Source organism: Zonotrichia leucophrys, chromosome 12 (genome assembly GCF_028769735.1).
Source record: "Zonotrichia leucophrys gambelii isolate GWCS_2022_RI chromosome 12, RI_Zleu_2.0, whole genome shotgun sequence".
In the NCBI taxonomy this organism is placed as follows: Eukaryota; Metazoa; Chordata; class Aves; order Passeriformes; family Passerellidae; genus Zonotrichia; species Zonotrichia leucophrys.
Genome location: NC_088182.1, coordinates 4796140 through 4813948, shown reverse-complemented (window position 1 = coordinate 4813948; position 17809 = coordinate 4796140). Strand labels below are relative to the sequence as shown.

At 40.0% G+C, this 17809-nt stretch overlaps 1 protein-coding gene across 1 annotated transcript; it reads right to left on the bottom strand.

Moving 5' to 3' along the window:
• Positions 1–179: 179 nt before the first annotated feature.
• TMF1 (TATA element modulatory factor 1) lies at positions 180–17121 on the bottom strand. The gene is made up of 17 exons (XM_064723987.1): positions 16873–17121; positions 13591–14831; positions 12633–12736; positions 11629–11755; positions 10658–10763; positions 9875–10017; positions 9041–9207; positions 8736–8892; positions 8202–8294; positions 7429–7585; positions 6490–6682; positions 6162–6231; positions 5989–6081; positions 4910–5020; positions 4382–4528; positions 3947–4072; positions 180–3115 (listed from the first exon to the last, which is right to left on the bottom strand). The coding sequence occupies exons 1-17, from the start codon at positions 17012–17014 to the stop codon at positions 2972–2974; spliced, it is 3321 nt and encodes a 1106-aa protein (XP_064580057.1). The 5' UTR covers positions 17015–17121; the 3' UTR covers positions 180–2971.
• Between the last annotated feature and the right edge of the window lie 688 nt (positions 17122–17809).

The window sequence follows — 17809 nt, the reverse complement described above, 5'->3', positions numbered from 1 at the left end:
CCCTCGTACATAAATATGCACGGTACCGCAAGACTTCTACTGCCATCTGTACCTGTAGTTCAACTATATCTGCTATCTTCTACCCTAAATAATATTTTCCTTTCACAGTACTGGTTCACACCCATCCACCCACCCTCCCCAGAATTATTTTTAAGTCTTTTCTCAAAGAGAACCAGGCACACTGTTAGCGGAAAATTTTATTTTACGCTGGCCAGTGCTTTATACAGTTTATACATATTTTACAACTAGAAACCAAAGGGTTCAATTTCACTGTGATAACCATTTCACCTCTTATTAAGGATCATTATAGCCCTTAGTAAAATGTAAGCACATAAATTACAACATGGAGCAGGAAAACAAAAACTAACCCTTCTTTCATGTGAATTTGACATGGGATTTTGAACATGAGCTCCTGAGCTCCTAACGTGAGTACCAGAGTAATCTATTCCACATCCACAGAGGCCTTTCCATGAGCAATTCAGCTCCCTCTGAACACTACACTGAGTAATCTTTAAATAACATTTTTCATGCTTGCTTATCCAGTGAAAATGAGAGCTAAATTAGTTATTTTCAAAAGGATATTCTAAAATAATAAATTTAGACAAAAGTGAGTATTAGAATTCTATCCTAATTCCTTTCATTTTGCACATTACTCTCCTAGGCAGTCTCAGTAAGAGCAATGAATTAAGTGTGCCAAGCAGACATTAATGTTTCTTCAAAACAAGCATACAGTTAGATCAAAGATGAGCAAACCAGGATATTTTAAAGTCTATGTTACCTTCCAACAGCCACTTTGTTTTCTAAGGCTTTGATGATTAAGACACAGAAGGCCATCTGATTCTCAGGTGATATTAAAGATTGCACTACAAGGGAATATAGAATCCAAAAATAATCAATACAAATATTTACATCTACTTTAATAAGATTTAAAAATCTAATACCTTTTGTGTTTTTACATCTAAAACAGTTAATGCTGATTGCATGTTAAAATTTCCCTTTTACCTAAGCTCTTGTAAACTAGATAGCCCAAGACATACTCAGAACTGTCAGTCCTTCAGGACTATAAAATAATTTATTTTTCTTTGCTGCATTTGTCTGCCAAGATCATAAAAAAAGGTGAAAACCAGGAAGTTATTGATTCAGTGTAGTAGACAAAACAGAATTTCTAATCTTTGTCCATCACAAAGAGTTGTTTTCTTAAGAAAAGGCTCAACTAACCCTTGTCCATCATAATTCTAAATCAGTAAAATTCCAGCAAGTGTTTTAAAAGAGACTGATTTTTGCTTAGGTTTGATTGGTCTGGGGTTTTCCAGAAATTTGGAGTAACCAACCACACTTTAATATGAAGGTAAAGTGTTAAATTCTGAGGTTTAAATTTTTCTGAGAAGAAAAATTGTACCACCATGGTTTCCAAAACTGAAATGAAGACAAGAGGGTAATTCCCTCCCACCTCCCAATGAAAAAAAAATAAAAGGAAGGGAAAAAAAGTTTTTATTAAAGCAGTTAGAAGTTTCTATGACAGATGGGGAGTTACAACAAATTTAAGTGTTCTGGCTCTATGGTTTTAATGAAATCCTCACAGAGTAACTGCCTGAATCTCAAATCAGACTGGGATTTTCCATGAACATTCCCTTGCTTGTGTAACTTCAGTGAGGAATAAATCCTTAACACCCATAGTAAAATCACATTACCAAGAGGCATTTCTGCAGAAGCAACTCCTCATCCTTCACATCCTTTGTGTGTCAGGCCACCAAATACCCAAGCAGGGAAAGAGTTCCCAAATTACAACGTGCACTGGTCTGGGAAAACAAACCCTGTCCCAACAGAGGCACTGGTGTGATAAGCAAAGAATTTCAACTGCCCAGTATTTCACACGAGTAGGTTCTGAGATGCAGCAAAATATTTGCTCTCTGGAATGCAGAGAGGAAGACACAGCTCCTTCTCAGCATTCCCAAGGGTCCCATTAAACATTTCCTCTGACATTACCAAAAATGCAGCTCAGCTCCAAGTCATGTGAGTGCTGTTTGGCCAATACCTCGCTGAAGGAATGGCATGAGAAATACTCTGCAGCCACTGGAGACTTGCTCTATGATTAAGCCACAGTTCAGTGTTACAAGAAGTCTAACCCTTGCTGCTTATATAAAAGGAACCATGAGATCTGCAGCAATTTATTTTTAAAAAAATCAGTTTCCTGCATTCTTCTGAACTGTTCTAGCTACTGGTAAAAATCAGCTACTAAATCTAGAACAGATATTTAACAGCTGAGATTTCTGGTGTTAAAAGTTGAAGACATTTATTATTACAAGCAGAGCTGCTGTCTCCACACTACTCAAGCAATATACAAGATGAAGCTGTAATTTGAGGTCTCATCTGAGTCTCACACTCTGCTTTAGAGGACTTAGTGTAAAGAAGTCAGACTAATCTGATTTGTCTAAGAATAATCACCCTGACATGTTCAGATGTTGTAAGCACAAATCTAAGATTTTCCTGTCATAAAAATATCCACCAGGTATGCTTCAGACAGCAAGTCCCTGCTACTTAGTTATTAAAAATTACCTGATGAGATTTTAGAAAAACTCATATGAACACTTGAGATAGACTTCTAAAGTGATTTTCACAGGTTTACAGAGATTATGAATCAAGGGCTGCTTTAGTACTACTCATGCCTTCCAGTGCTGTCTCCCAAGGTAACAATCAAAATTTCTGCTGCTTATGTAAAATGACCCACCATTTAGCAAAAACTTAAATAAAGGGATGACTGAAGAAAAAAAATTAAATATTGCACAAATAATTTATGCAGACAGAACAGGACACTTAAAGCATTGATTCTTCTGTCAACATATGAACTCTATTATATAGTCACATTTTCTATAATACAGGGGTTTTTTTACAGGACATTTAAATTCAGCATTTACATAAACAGTTATCTTTACAGTCTGTCACCATACAATGCTAACAGTTCCACCAGGAATTAATTTTGTCTCTGTTTTAAAAGTTCATCTATCTGAGTCTTGTACATGTTTTTCACATCTTCCAGATCCAGCCGGAGCTCCTCAGCCTCCTCTGCCTTCTCCCCATACATCTGGAGAATGGTGTTGTACCTCTGATCCAAGTCCTGCAAGGATTTTAACACACAGTTAAATCACTGCTTCTTATCCTCAGCTTCAAACAAGCTGCTGCTGGACAGTTTTACACTGCCAGGGGAAATAAGGGCAGCACCACCTCAAAGTGTAACCACAGTGAAGCACTCAGTAAACTTCAAAAGTACTTTGTGTTTTGAATACAGCTGGATTTATATTCTAGATGTTAAAGGAAGATATTCCAAAGATCAGAAAGAATTAGTGCTGACTTCAGAGGACATTCTGAAGCACCTTGAAGTTCAGTTGCTATAAGCATTAAAAACAGTTAGAAAACTGCACTGTTTTACTACAGGAATGACCAGTTTGATGAGAAATGAGAAAACTGAACATTCTGCATTCAAAAATTATTCCAAAACTTTTCAAATATTTCAATTTAAATTCTTAACCATCCAATTATTTGTCCTATTTCTATATACATATCTCTACTGGACATATATTCAGCTTCTGCATCAACCTCATCAACCCATGCTATTTATCAAAACCCTTCCTCTACTAAAAAATCCAGTTCCAGCCAAGTTCCTAAATGATAGAAACCATAAAAATGGTTTCTCCCTGGTTTAGCACACAGTCTTATGCTCAGCACATGTTTCCAACAACTGTGTTTTGAAGTGACTCCCTAACCATGGAGTGGGCATTTTTAGATTCTATTATATATAAAATTAAATATAAAAACCATCAAAAGCCAGGCTCTTCAGTCACTTATGCATAGGGACAGATTTGAATATTTTCCTGAACTGACAGGACTACTCCTAAAGAAATGCAATTATCTACATTTTACTATGGATTTACACCAGAAATGCACTTACCTTTAACTGTGTGCGTAATTTGGGTATTTCCTTCACTTTTTCTTCAAGTTCATCATTTTGATTTGTTAATTTAACCAGCTCTTCTGCCATTATTGATCGAGTTTTCTCCAGGTTTCCAATTTCCAGCTAGGGTAAACACACATAACAAGGAGGAGAAGGAAAGAATTTACTGTATTTATAAAACAACATATCAAAATACAGGTAATTAAGGTTTATTCTTAACCAGTCTGTGAAACAGCACATCTCAGATCCACTCTCACTTTCTTCTTAAACCTCAGTATCCTGGATATTTTACTTTTCAGACAGATAGGTTTTCTGGATAGGTCCTTGCCAAAACAAAAAAGGAACCAACAAATTCTTCTTGTGCTCATCCCTACACAGCTGTGCTGGTTCACAGAATTCTTGTAACACACACCAAGATTTCTGAAAAGATACCTGTAGATGTGAAATCTCTCCTTCTCTTAGTTTTAGCTGTGACTGAAGGTTTTCAATTACACTTGAACCTGATCCCATCCTTATTGCATCATAGAGATTGCTGCCACTGGTAGTTATTGGTCCAAACGAGTGATCATGAGGATCATCCTACAAACAGAAGGTTAGAGAAGCTGAAAATTAAGAGAAAAACATGGCCATTTTGGGATCTTCCCTCTCCTAAATATGGCATAACTTAAGATTTAAAATACACTGTGCTAGGCAAGCATTTCAATGCTTAAAGCTTGTTTTCAAGGGCTGTGCCCTAAACCAGGAGTGCAAGTAAAAATAAATCAATTTTAATTGTTTTACAGTCACAGACATCTTGTGAGCAGATTTTAGATGTCTCTGCACAGGATGTTACCTTGTCTAAGGCCAATACACTCTTGAAAAGAGTCATTTTCTGCGTTACTGGAAGTTTTTGAGGAGGAAAGTAAGTGAAGTAAGTGGTCTGTCAAGAAGAAAAAAGCCATTATAGGTGATCTATCCTACCTGGGAGAGGAAGGAGGTCTGCAGACCTGCCATGTCCACCCCACTTATGGAACTGGAGCGGGACATTGACGGTGTACTTGATACAGTTTCAACCGTGAAGGACTTTCGGTCCTTAAAAACAAACAAAGACATCCAATATCACCAGTTAGAAAAAGAAAAAACCTTCACAACAGGCTAAAAGAAATTCTATAAATAGTCTCCTTTTTTCCACCAACAACTACAGAACACACTGTGATAGATTTTTTACTTGCCCCATACCTAAAATATATGAAAGTTCAACAACAAAGAATTTCTGTGCTGTAAAACAGCCTATCTTAAAGATCTTGGACCTTTCAGGAAATTTAGACAGAAGCTGCTAATTACACCAAAAAAAGGTTCTCTTTCAAGTAGCCAAAAGAGACTCAGAGGCAGTTTTGAACATCCAAGTGTATCACAGAAAGAATATCTCACATGCAGAAGAACATTTGTTAGATTGAATTTTAAGGCCTTTTTCTCCTTTTCAAATGAAGTGTATAGATTAAATTCCAGGATTTTTCACATGCTAATAATTTATTGATACCTCTTCAAGACAGACTGGCCCCTTTTTCCAGACAGCACCTACAAGCATGCTAACCACTGAAGGGGAAAGCACTTAGATTTTAGGACTGGAGACAGTAAGAAACAAACAACAGAAATAGTTTTACTGAATACGAACTGCTAATTAGTGGTAATGAATTTAATGACTATTGAGGATTGCTCTGTGACTTGTGACTTCAGTTGGAAAGCATGTGGAACATTGCACACTGAAACAAAACAGGAATTCAGTGGAAGCAATGCTGGTAAGTCTGAGCAAAGGAAACAAATTGCTTCAAAAGACAAAGGATCCAAGAGTGCTCCAAGAACACAGAGGATTAAGACAACAATCCATATTTTACCTCTTCTCAGGTTAAATTGACTATTACTCAAAACTTATTTCAGTGAGTCTAACACAACACCTATTTCACTGGAAAGACACTGCCAGGCATTAAAAGTGTCAGGTTCAGAGGTCTACTAAAATAAAGACAATATTTGTAAGACTTATAAATGTTAGGTTTTGGCACCTTCTCCTTTGCTGCTTCTTGGACAAGAACAGCCTTCTTCCTCTCCTGCTCAACCTTCATCTTCTCCATTTCCAACTGAGTAGCCAGCAGTGCCTGCAAAGAGAAATAAAAGCTGTTAATCTGCTAGCTCAGATTTCAAGCATAACAGAGATTAAAGCTGAACTAGGCAATACCTTTTCTTTCTTTGCATCTTCCAAGGTTTTTGCATATTCATCCTTGAGCCCTTCTAGTTCAACCTCATACCTACACAGAGAGGAAGGAAAGAGGTAAAGTTAATAAATAAGTATTCTCCATTTTATTCCCTGTAGATTCAGATGCTTTAAAAACAAACACAGCAGCAAGGCTACAAAATGTTATCAATGTAACACTGTTTAATCTTTAAAATGAAACAAACTATCCACAAGGGTTTTTTTGTAACATTGTGCCAACACTTGGCACAGTCACATCAACACTCCATTTCCCTACATAAACAGAAATGCTGTTAACCAAAAATGAACTCACCTGCTGTTCTCATGTTCCATTTTCTTTAATTTGTTTCTCTCCACTTCCAGCTGAGCCTGAAGACGGGTATTTTCTTGCCTTAGAAGACTATTTTGAGATTCAGAAGAAGACATCTGAATTTTATTAGCAAGGAGTTCCTCTGTAGCAGCCCGTTCTCTCTCAGCAGCTGCTGCTAGAAGAGTTTGGGACTCCCCTAACAGAAAGAAAAAACATGGAATTTAACCTTTTTTGATCAAATATCTAGAATATCAGCCACTTACTTATATATCAAAATTGAATTTGAGATGTTTTTTTATATGCAACTAATCTTTCTTGAAAAATACATCTTCTTTTCTTTTGTGTGTGGAAATATTTTCCACACACAGAGGATCAAAGCAATGCAGAATGAACAGATTTCAGACTCTTTCAGAATGCAGTATACAACTACACATTGATTCCAGAAAGGAAATAATTTCTTTGGGTTCACCTTTGGGCTTTTAATGTATTTTTCATTTAAAACAATAAGTTACTACTGTATCAAATAATATATGGACCATCAGCTATGCAGGTAAGTGATATGTATAATCACAGAATATATGTACATATATTGGTAATATAATACAATATCATTATAATATGATGATACAATATGTGTATCATCACCTAGTCAGGTAAGTGATTCCAAACTTTACAATTGGGAATCTCAGCATCAGGCTGGAATACTTTCAGTGTCTCAATGCCCTTAGGTGCTGTGAGGACATGTACACCCTCCAGTCTCATGTTACAGAGTGTTTTACCTGCCCAAGAACCTTGGCATAACCCCCCAGACCATTTCCTCACAGGAAAGCATTTGGTGCTCCTCTCTCCTGATCCACCATCTACACTTTGGGCAAGTGCTAATGAAGCCCTTGACATTGACCTTGCCACATCTCACATCCTCACCCAGAGCTCCCACCTTACCCAGCCTGTCAGAAAGGTTCTTCTCCAGTTTCTCCCAAGCAGAGGTCTGGGCTCCCAGCGTGGCCTGCAGGTTCTCGATCTGCCTCAGCAGGGGCCGTGTAGCAGAGGTCACACTTTGGCTCAGCTCTTGGTTCCTGCTCTCTGCTTCCTGGAGTCTCTGAAATCACAAATCAAATATCATTTAAATCATATGATGGACTGAAAGATTCATACAGAGTTCATCTAAATAAATAGCAGCTGCTTTACATTCTAAGATGACTGCTTTACAATCTAACATTCATGTGCTTCAAACTCAAAGTGTGAAATTTCAGGAGAGAAGTAAAACATTTTTAGATACATAATAGAGCAAGGGCCCAAAAATTCCAGAGCTCTGGATATAATTTGAAACATTTTGGCAACCATCTATACTCTGGCCCTTAAGAACAATAAAAATATTCTTAAGAAGCAGATAAAGAGTCATCCACAGTGCATTTGCCAACAATTTTAGACAACTATCAAAAAATTAATGTCTGTATTTTGTCTCATATTAAAAAAGGACAGCATTCTATTAAAGAGACATAACAAAAAACTAAGATAACTTTTTCCACTATGTGATTTAAAAAAACATTCCCATTAATATTTTTATTGCTCCTCTGTAAAGGACAACCAGTGCAGGTAACAAGGAAAACAAAGCCTCTCTTTCAGGCTGCTCATGCACTGGTACCATTTTATTTTTGGGTTTTTAGAAGTCCTCCTTGCAGATGCAAGTGGGCATCATCTGTTTGTTCCAGTACCTGTTGTAGTTCACCAATTTCCTGCCGTAAATAATCTTCTTTTCTTGCTGCCTGCTGCTCTGCACGTTGCAGTGCCAGCCTCAGGTCTGCCACCTAAATCAACAAGAAATTGTTACTAAACTCTTGCCAAAAGTTCTATCATCACCTATTCCTTGCCACAGTCCCACACCATTTTCAAACAGTGGTATGTTTGTCTGCAAGTGAAAGCTTCATTTTTGCACGTACACAAACAGTTGCACTGATTTATTTATCACTAAAAATTCTAACAGGTAAGACCACAAACTTAATATAGAGTCTGTCAAAGTAATTTCATCTAGATAGGTAAAATGATAAATACTTTTAAATAAAATTAGTATTTTAAAGGTTAACACAAGCAATCCATGAATATGGAACAAGTTCCACAGGGAAGAAATCCTCTGGGTATTTGCTAAGTACACAGAAACGAGTTCCACCTGGTGCATTCCATCAGGTGCACACAGCAGGCAGTGCAGTCACCTGTTGATTTACAGAGTTTATTGCTCATTTCAGACCCACCTGGATTGCCAAAGCCTCCTGCTGCTGCCGAGCCTCCTCCTGGGCCTTTTCCAGTGCTAACCCAAGCTCCTCCTTGGCCTTCATCTCCCGACTCAGGGCTGCTTCCTGAGCCTCACTGTCCTTTGTGGCATTAGCTTTATGAAGATCTGCAAGTTCCCTGAGGAGAAAGAACCAGAGAAATAAACAAACTCCCAGTTCGTTTAAATGCCAACAGCAACTTGGAAAGTAACTTTGTTCCATTTAAATATTTCACAAGCATTGCACAAGAAAGAGCCACAATCTGAAGGTGTGATTGCTTTGCTTACTTGTAGGCACTGTCGAGTGCTGCCTGCACACTCCTGTTCCTTTCTTCAAGTTCCTCCACTTGTGCCTGAAGTTTAGTAAGGTCCTTTTCTTGCCTCTCCACAACACTGTTCAGCTGTTTAATGCTGTCTCGATGCTGCTTCTCAAGGTCCTCCTTGCCATCAAGCACCTGGCAGGGCAGACAGGAAAGATGAAACAAACCCCAGCACTGCCTGAGGACAGGGACAACAGTGGCAGCCAGTTTGGGATAAAGTGGCTGAACCATCTAACACCTGACAGAAAGAGAAAGGTTTTGCTTCCCTGCCTTGCCCAGAGGAGGGAGCTGCTCTTCACCACAGCTTCACACAGCTCCACATCCTGGGTCTGAAATTTGTAAAATCTTGACTCAATCACTGAATGTCCAAATTTTGGTGGTGCAGGTTTTCCAGCTCACATGGTAACAGCAGTGCAAGTGCAAACAAACAGCTGAGAGGATCCCTCACTGCAGTTTTACAAGGAATACACACACAAATCACAACTCAGTGCTCCAGTCATGTGAGATGGTGAGGCCCTGGCACAGACTGCCCAGAGAAGCTGGGACTGCCCCATCCCTGGCAGTGTCCAGGGCTGGATGGGGCTTGGAGCAGCCTGGGACAGTGGAAGGTGTCCCTGCCCATGGCAGGGGATGGAACTGGATGGGCTTAAGGGTCCCTCCCAACCCAAACCATTCTGGGATTCTATGAAATAGAGAAGTCTCCAGAAAACAAAAAAAAGTCCATTTATCAAGAGCCTTCCCAAAAGGCAATTTTGCAGCTAACATAAAAACTTTAAAAAAAAAATTTCAACAACTATCTTACCTGTTTTAAATGATGCAACTCCTCTTCCAATTCCTTAATCTTCTTGCTCTGTTTTGTGTTAATATTTTCTCTCTCTTTCTCTTTGGCTCTTAATTTCTTAATAATGTTGGAATTCTGCAGCTGCTGTTTGGAAAGCTTTTCTCCTGTGAAGAAATTGAACATGAAGCCAGTGCATATTGGTGATATTCTATGGATTCTCCCTATTCACACCAGCCTTGCTCTTTAGTCTCATGAAAATAACACTCCAGTAAACATGGAAATACTTATTATTACAATTTTTCATGCAAGTTCTTAAATTTAAATATATCTTATCCTGAGATACCTTTGCTACACTGAGCTACAGTGAGAGAGGATAGGATGTAAAAGGCTTTGAAAATTAAGCAAGTGAGCTCATCATCTCACTCAAAAAAAAAATCTTCTCACTTAGTATCTATATTTCAATTCTAAAATTAAGACGTATTAAAGGAGACACTGTAAAATGCCATGAACAATGCCCTCATTACATTTCTTCTGAATGGAACATGGAATGTTGTTCTGCACATGTTGGTTTTATCCCTCAGCAGCTTTTACTGCATCTTGTAGGAATCACCTCTGCAGCCACCTGCACCTGCCAGACCCCTCCTGTTACACTTTGCTATTCACTAAATGCTTAAAACATTCAGAAACATCCAACATGCTTCAAATTTAGCACTTTTTCCCCACACAAAGAAGGCTGGTGTGCAAGGCCACTACATTTCAAACTGTTCTACATATTTTTACTATCAAAAAAAAGTTAATTCTCACCTTCCTCCATTAATCCTTTGATTTGCTCTTCTTTTTCTTTCAATAATTCAGCAGTTTCATTGGTATTAAGTCTAGTAGCCAATTCCTCTTTAACAGTCTTTACTTCCTAAATAATAGGATAAAATACTTAAGATTGTTTATTAAAATACATGGAGGGAAAAACACAGAGTGAGTTACACTGATCACCTTTTTCTTCTGCCCTTCCTCTCACAAGACTTTGCTTGGAAAACAATTTAGGTTGGAAGGGAACTCTAGAGATTATCTGATCAAAACAGATTGCTCAGAGCCTTATTGCATCAGGTTTTAAAAAACTCCATGGATTGAAACTCTGTAAATCCTCTGTACAATTTGTTCTAACTTCCCCATCAATTCAATTTTCTTGAAACTTTTGCAATAGAGAAAAACCAACCTGTCCTATTCACACGTAGCTACTGAATAATTTTTCTAGTTCAACTCACTGCTGTGTCAACACAGTGACAAACAGCTGAAAAATATTTGTTTTACAGTCAGATTTGAGTTTCCTTTCTGCATTAAGCTACAGAAATTAAATGCTGTGACACCAGGTCAAGAACATTTAAAGCTCAAACTTTGCTGCTGTGTAGATTTCTTTGCTTGTTCCAAATCAATCTGCTATCAGCCCTTAATTTTCCTCCCAGCTAATCCTCTAAAGAAGCCATTCCCATTCTTCACCCCTTCCTCACATCCTCCTCACCAATGCAAATAATTATTTGGTACAAGGTGAATGAGAGCACACATGAAATCTCTTTTTTCCCAATTAAATGAGTTCCCCAAGCTGGTTCACAGCATGGATGCAAGAACACCAAGCAGCCTGGATGGCTGGAAACAGCTCATGCTGGTCACCAACAGCCTCATGCTTCTCCCTGGGTTAATATTCATTGTTTTTTCCTCAAGAAATTCAATTGTCTCATAAACTAATAAATATTAATTTCATGAAAAAAAAGCCAAATCACCTTTTTAGCTGCATCTCTCTCTTTGCAGGCTAGCTGGAGCTTCTTCTCAGCATCTGCAATTCGCTGAGCAAACTCCTCTTTAAGAGATGAAAGGCTGCTGCTCTCTTCTTTCATTCTAAACATTTCACTGCATTTAAAATGAACATTTCAGAACGCTTGCATGGCTATGTGACACTCCAAACAGCTCGCAACAATTTGTCTTAAATGCTTTTCAGAAGTTTTTTTACTTATTTTACACATGATAAGCTAAAGTCAAAAAACCTCACATCTGTATCAGAAGTCCTAATCAAAGATCTTTATCAATTCAGTAGTTTACCCATGAAAACAACTAAATGCCTGATTTAGCTTAAATGTTTTCTCCTTGAAAAAGTCCTTTTTAGTTAACCATAATCTGTATCACATAAAGGGTAAATTATTTCATCTATTTTTTAAGTTATGATCAATTTAGTTATTAAACAACAGCATCATATATCTGTAAATTTTATAACTCAATATTTGATCAATGAGCTGGTAAATACAACTTCCCACTTTTTCCCTTTTTAACTTAACCAAATTAAATAATAATTTCAGGTTTTCCCCTAAACCAGCCCCTCTTCCACACCTTCACTGCCTATATTTTAGTCAACAAAGTTGACTATTTACTTAGTAAATCAAGTTCCTCCCTCTGTATCAGGAAAATCAGTCTCTCCTAATAGCTGAATCCAGTCTTATAATAAAGATCTTTATTAGAGACCAAGACTGATTCTCCACATTTGTCATTCTTACTGCTTGCTTATTGAAAAATCTTTCCTCAGCCCCCTCCCATAAGAGATTATGGCTCCAAAAAATAACAAGTCTTTAAAAAAACCCCATCACAGCACATGCCATCATTATTGCCACCTTTCCCAAACAGTGCACATCCCCTGTAACCTTTGCACCAGTCACAAAGCTCCTTGTTTGATCTATTATCTAACATTTTATTACAGCAAAGTCAATTACAGCACTGGGTGCATTTTCATACTTACTCTTTGAGGTTATCAAAAGCTTCCTCCAAGCGAGCCCTCTCTTTGCTAGTGCTTAATAACTGTATTTCCCTCTTCTCCAGCTTCTCAGTTAATGCATCAATCATCTGGACAAGGTTTTATAGATAGAGAGCAGATTAATGGGACAATTAAAACACAGGAGGGGCAGGCTTTCCCTTCTCCCCACTCCTATTCCCTCACAAGACTATTTAAAATTGAACTGGTCAATGTTCCAGGAATTTGGGGCAGAAGTCAGTGAGGATTACCATGTTTCTGCCACACACCTGAACATAAAGACAACTGTTTTCTCTAGGTGTAGAAATCCTACTAAATCAGCACATGTTGCTGAAGTTCCTGAAAAAAATCATCAGCTGTGATATGGTTTAATTATACATGCATTTTTTAACTAAAGCTGACAGTCTAGAAAACTATGGCCTACATTAAGCATTAAGACTCCTAATGTTCTTTACAGAATAATTTCTGTAGGAAGGTTTCCTCTGTGAAGCATCAGCACAAAGCAGCAGAAGAGCCCCAGCTGAGGGAGGAAAACTTTCACTCAGAGTCAAATGCTCTTAGCTCACATCCTCAAAATAACTTCTTAATATCAAGTTTTGGAAAGTTGAACATAGATAACAAAAATACAAGAAAATATACAAATGTAAACCTCAAAGAAATAAAATAACACATTTGACTTATTAGGCTTCCTGTTTGCCACCCTTACTCACAATTCACAACAATGACAACCAGGTGGGTCAGGTGAAACCCACAAGTATCTGATCAGAAATTTTACCAGTACTGTTCCACTGCAGGGTATCAGGGACAGTTTTGTACAGGGTCAGATAGCTCAGCATCGATTAATTCATTCAAATAAGCTGATCTAAGAGATACAGGACAATGGAAGGGAATGTCAGGAGTCTCATTTGCAATTAAAAGGTGTGTTTGCAATACTTGTTTTATTTACCTTTTTAAGCTCTTGCTTTTCAGTTTCCTCTTCTATCAGTTGTTCCCCAGCATCCTGCTGGGGCTCAGCCTCCTCCTTCACAACCTGTTCTTCAACAGTTTGCACAGCAGCAACCAAAACCACATCTGGCTGCTCAGAATTAACAGGGGTTGCACTTCTCCCACTCTCTTCCATCTCAGCCTCCTCAGCATGCAGCACAGGAGCATCATTCAAGTTCTCAGATTTATTTTTCAGGGCGTCAACCGTTTCTGCCTTTGGCACGGAAGGACTGACAGCGACAGACGCCGAAGCAGAAGCCCTGCCTGATAACTCATCATCTGAATTTATTTCACTGACACTCCTGCTGTCCAAGGACTGCACACTGAATGAATCAATTCTTTCAAAGGCATCCGAGGAGCCACAGCTCTCAGTCATTTTCTGGAAGTCATCTAAGCGATTATAATCGGCGCAGGCAGACGTGGACAGGAGCTGGAACGACGTCTGCATGAGGTGAAGGCTGGATTTGGAATCTGCAGCTTCTTGTCTGGAGCTTACTGAGCTCTCACTGATCACACTCTCATGGTCCAGAACTTCAATATCACTGGTTGTGGAAGTGCCTGAGGAGAAGGTGCTGATGGGAGGTGATGGGGTATTGCTTTGTCTGTCCTCAGTTTTTCTCTCCTTCCCTTCCAAGCCCAGGTCTTTCGTGCCTGCTCCAAGGGGCTGAGCAGTGCCCTCAGGTGCACCTGCTGCTCCATCCCCTCCCACACTGGATTTTTCAGTAGGAGAATCTTCAGGTTCTTCAAAATTTAGAGCAGACACCTTTTTGTCAGTAGCTTCATTTGTGCTTGCTTCATGCTGGCCATCAGATTGAAGCACAGCATTCTCTTCTAATTTCTCCTTGGGAATATCAAGGCTTTTCAAGTCCAGGACAGCTCCAGAGGAATCCTTGACCTCTGTCTCTGCTGCCACTGGCCCTTCCAGCTGACTGGAGTGCTGGGACTCCTTTAAAGTGCTTTTCACCTCCTCTTTGGGTCGCTGTGATTTGGCTGGAGGTTTGGACACCACTGGGTTTTTCTGTATACTCTGAACGTCTGTTGGGGAGAGAAAGGCACTGAAGAAGTTTTCAGATTCATCCACAACCGTCCTCCTCACGGGCTTTGTGATGGCTGTGGGTGATACTGGCTGGTTCTGGGGTTCTGTGGTTGAGTTCAAGCCCCAGGATGATGTGTCCCATCCTCCACTTATGAGAGAATTAGTTCCTAAAAAAAAGGAAAAAAGGGAGACAGACAAATAAACCCCACTTTGAAGGCTACAAGCAAAAGCAAAAATTCCTGCTTCCCTACAGTGAAAGCAGTCCAGGCAAAACAACATGAAAAGCTGTAGTTAAGAGAATTATACTGATTAAAAAAGAGGAAAAAATTACAAGGTCTTAAAAGTTATCTGCAAATAGCACATAAACACACCCTTACAGAAAACAGAGGGGGAAAGCTTTAAGTATTTACAGAATTTTCACTGTAAGAAGGGTTCCTGCCCTTCACTTTCTGACAAGATTTCATTTTTCCTCACACACCAAGCATCAGCATGGAGCTGACAATAAAAATCAGCAGCAGCCCAGCTGAAAATTTTCTTTCTCTGTAGAGAAATACTAAATTGTTCAGTTCTGAAGCTGCCCTAAAACCACATCAACAATTCCAATTATTGTATTTCTTGCAGGATTTCCAGGACTTGTCAACAGCAAGAACAAGAATTTCAGCATCAAATTTCAGAAGCATCTGAAGTAAGAAAGAGAAGTCAAAAAACAGTATCCAATTTTGTACCTAAAATATAATCTGGGTAACATAACTATTTCAGGCTACTTAAAAACAAACTCACTCCATACAGCAGCATCTATTAAAAACACTGAGTTACAATATTTAAAGCTGCCTTCTACTTTCAGAATAGTTGATAGCTGTTGGCCTCAAATCCAGATAATTACTGTTTTCATTGCCCAAAATACTACAAACATGTGATTTATTACTACAAACATCTCACTTATTGCTACCTTGTCCATGATTCAACAGCTTCAGAAAAAGCTGATTTAACTGTAACATTCAGAACATATTTTGACATCTCTTAAGAACAAGAAGGTTTTCCCTCAAAACCAGATGCAGGCTGATCTTTGCTGCTCTTCTTAAGAATTACAGAACTACCATAAATACTAAGACACAAATAAAATTTTTAAAATTTGGACAAGTCTAAAGCTTTGAGAAATTAAGCATGACAGAGTTTTCTATAAATGATTTCTGCATTTTAAGATGACATCAGACCACTTATATGATTGCCAAGACCTCAAAGGGATAAAGACATCCAAGACTGACCTTTGCTGAGCAACCGACCGGGAAAACATTTTCAGTTGCTACAGCTTTCAGTTTCAGAAATCTCACTCTGCTGTGGCTTCACCTGGATATAACCTCCTCCTCCTCCTCCAAATAGGCATAGTTTTTCTAGATATAGTTGTAGCAATGACAGTAATTCCAGATTACTTCATTTCCCATATGTTATTTATTATATTGAATAATAATAATAATAATAATAATAATAATAATAATAATAATAATAATAATAATAATAATAATAATAATAATAATAATAATAATAATATATTCTGGGGGGAGTTTCTAATACAAGGGCTCCTTTTCGCTCTCTCCCTTCCAAACAGCAGCTTAGGGCTGACCATTCCTTCAGGCTCTCCATTAGCATGTGCACAAGTGAGACACTTCCTCATAGCCATGACAACTTTTCCACCAGCACATTCCTTTCGACAGATGTTGGAGGATTATGAATTGGAAGCCACGAAAAGTGGAAATTTCGTTTGGTTCACATGGACCACACTTTCAGCTTCTCCTCTGCCCTCCCTGTTGCAGAGAGCGAATCCAAGCAAGCCTCTGAAAAGATCATGATTTCCCCTTTTATATTACTGAGTTTTTACCAATTATTAGCCCCTCAGAAAACAAATATAAACAAATAACGCCTCGAGAAGCAGGGATATGAAGCTCAGTGCTACCTATGCGATAAAAGCAGGACACTGGTGACACCAGCCAGGCTCTGAGCTGAGCCTGTCCCTGCTTCGTGTCGGTGTCCCCCGGCACGGGAGGGAGCAGAACGTGGATAATTAAACCACAGGGGGCTCTGAATTATAAAACCCGGGGCGGCTTTGGGAGGAGGGCCGGTTAAACCTCCCCAGGGTAAGGGGGAGACAGCGGAGGAGGCGGGCGAGGCTGGGGCCCGAGGCTCGGCACGGCGGCCGGACCGAGCCCTTACCGTCACCGTAGTCGGGGATGACGGCGTCGGGCCAGGGGGTCTCCTCGGCCTGGATGTCCAGCACCCGGTCGATGGACTTCTGCGCCTGCGACAGCGCCTGCTTGGCGAAGCTGGACAGCTGCGAGGCGTTGAACCAGCTCATCCTCGGCGGCTCCGCAGCGCCCGTTCCCCGCGGCTGCCCCCGCTGCCGGCGGGGCCGGCGGGCTGGGCCGGGCCGGGCCGGGCGCGGCGCTGAGGGAGCGGAGCGGAGCGAGGGCCCCGCGCAGGCGCCGCCGGATCCACGTCGCACCCGGGCCCGGCGCAGCCGCGTCCGGCCCGGCACGTCCGGGAGGCGGGGCCGGGGCGCCGTGCCCGCCCTCACAGCGCCTCCGGAGCGGGGAACGCTGAGGCTCAGGGCTGGAAGGGACCTAAACACCGTCCGGTTCCAGTCCCTGCCGTGGGCACAAACACCTTCCGATCCAAGCCCCAACTGACCCGGCCTGGAGCACTTCCAGGGGTGGGGCAGCCGCAGCTCCTCTGGGGAACCTGTGCCAGCCCCTCTCGACCCTCACACGAAAGAATTTCTTCCGAGTACCTAGCCCAAATTTCCCCTTTTCCAATTTGTACCCATTAATTCTTGTCCTATCCCCCTATTTCCCCTTGCTCGATTTGTACCCATTACTCCTTGTCCTATTTCCCCTCTTTCCATTTGTACCCATTACTCCCTGTCCTATTCCCTTATTTCCCCTCATTCAATTTGTACCATTACTCCTTGTCCTATCCCTGTATTTCTCACCTTGTTCAATCTGTACCCATTAATCCTCATCCTTCTAAACTATGCAGTTCATAGTTAAAAAATTATGAACTTCAAACACAGCTAACACATCAGACTAGAATTCACTGGCACTCCTTAAGTCCCTGACTAAAGCAGCCAAATGATGCCCCAGAATTTTTAATG

Coding starts and splice junctions, on each gene's coding strand:
- TMF1 (XM_064723987.1), bottom strand. CDS start 17,014: ATGAGCTGGTTCAACGCCTCGCAGCTGTCCAGCTTCGCCAAGCAGGCG. Junction 10,764..11,628: donor AGAGAGATGCAGCTAAAAAG/GTGATTTGGCTT, acceptor CCTATTATTTAG/GAAGTAAAGACTGTTAAAGA. Junction 8,295..8,735: donor AGGAGGCTTTGGCAATCCAG/GTGGGTCTGAAA, acceptor TTGTTGATTTAG/GTGGCAGACCTGAGGCTGGC.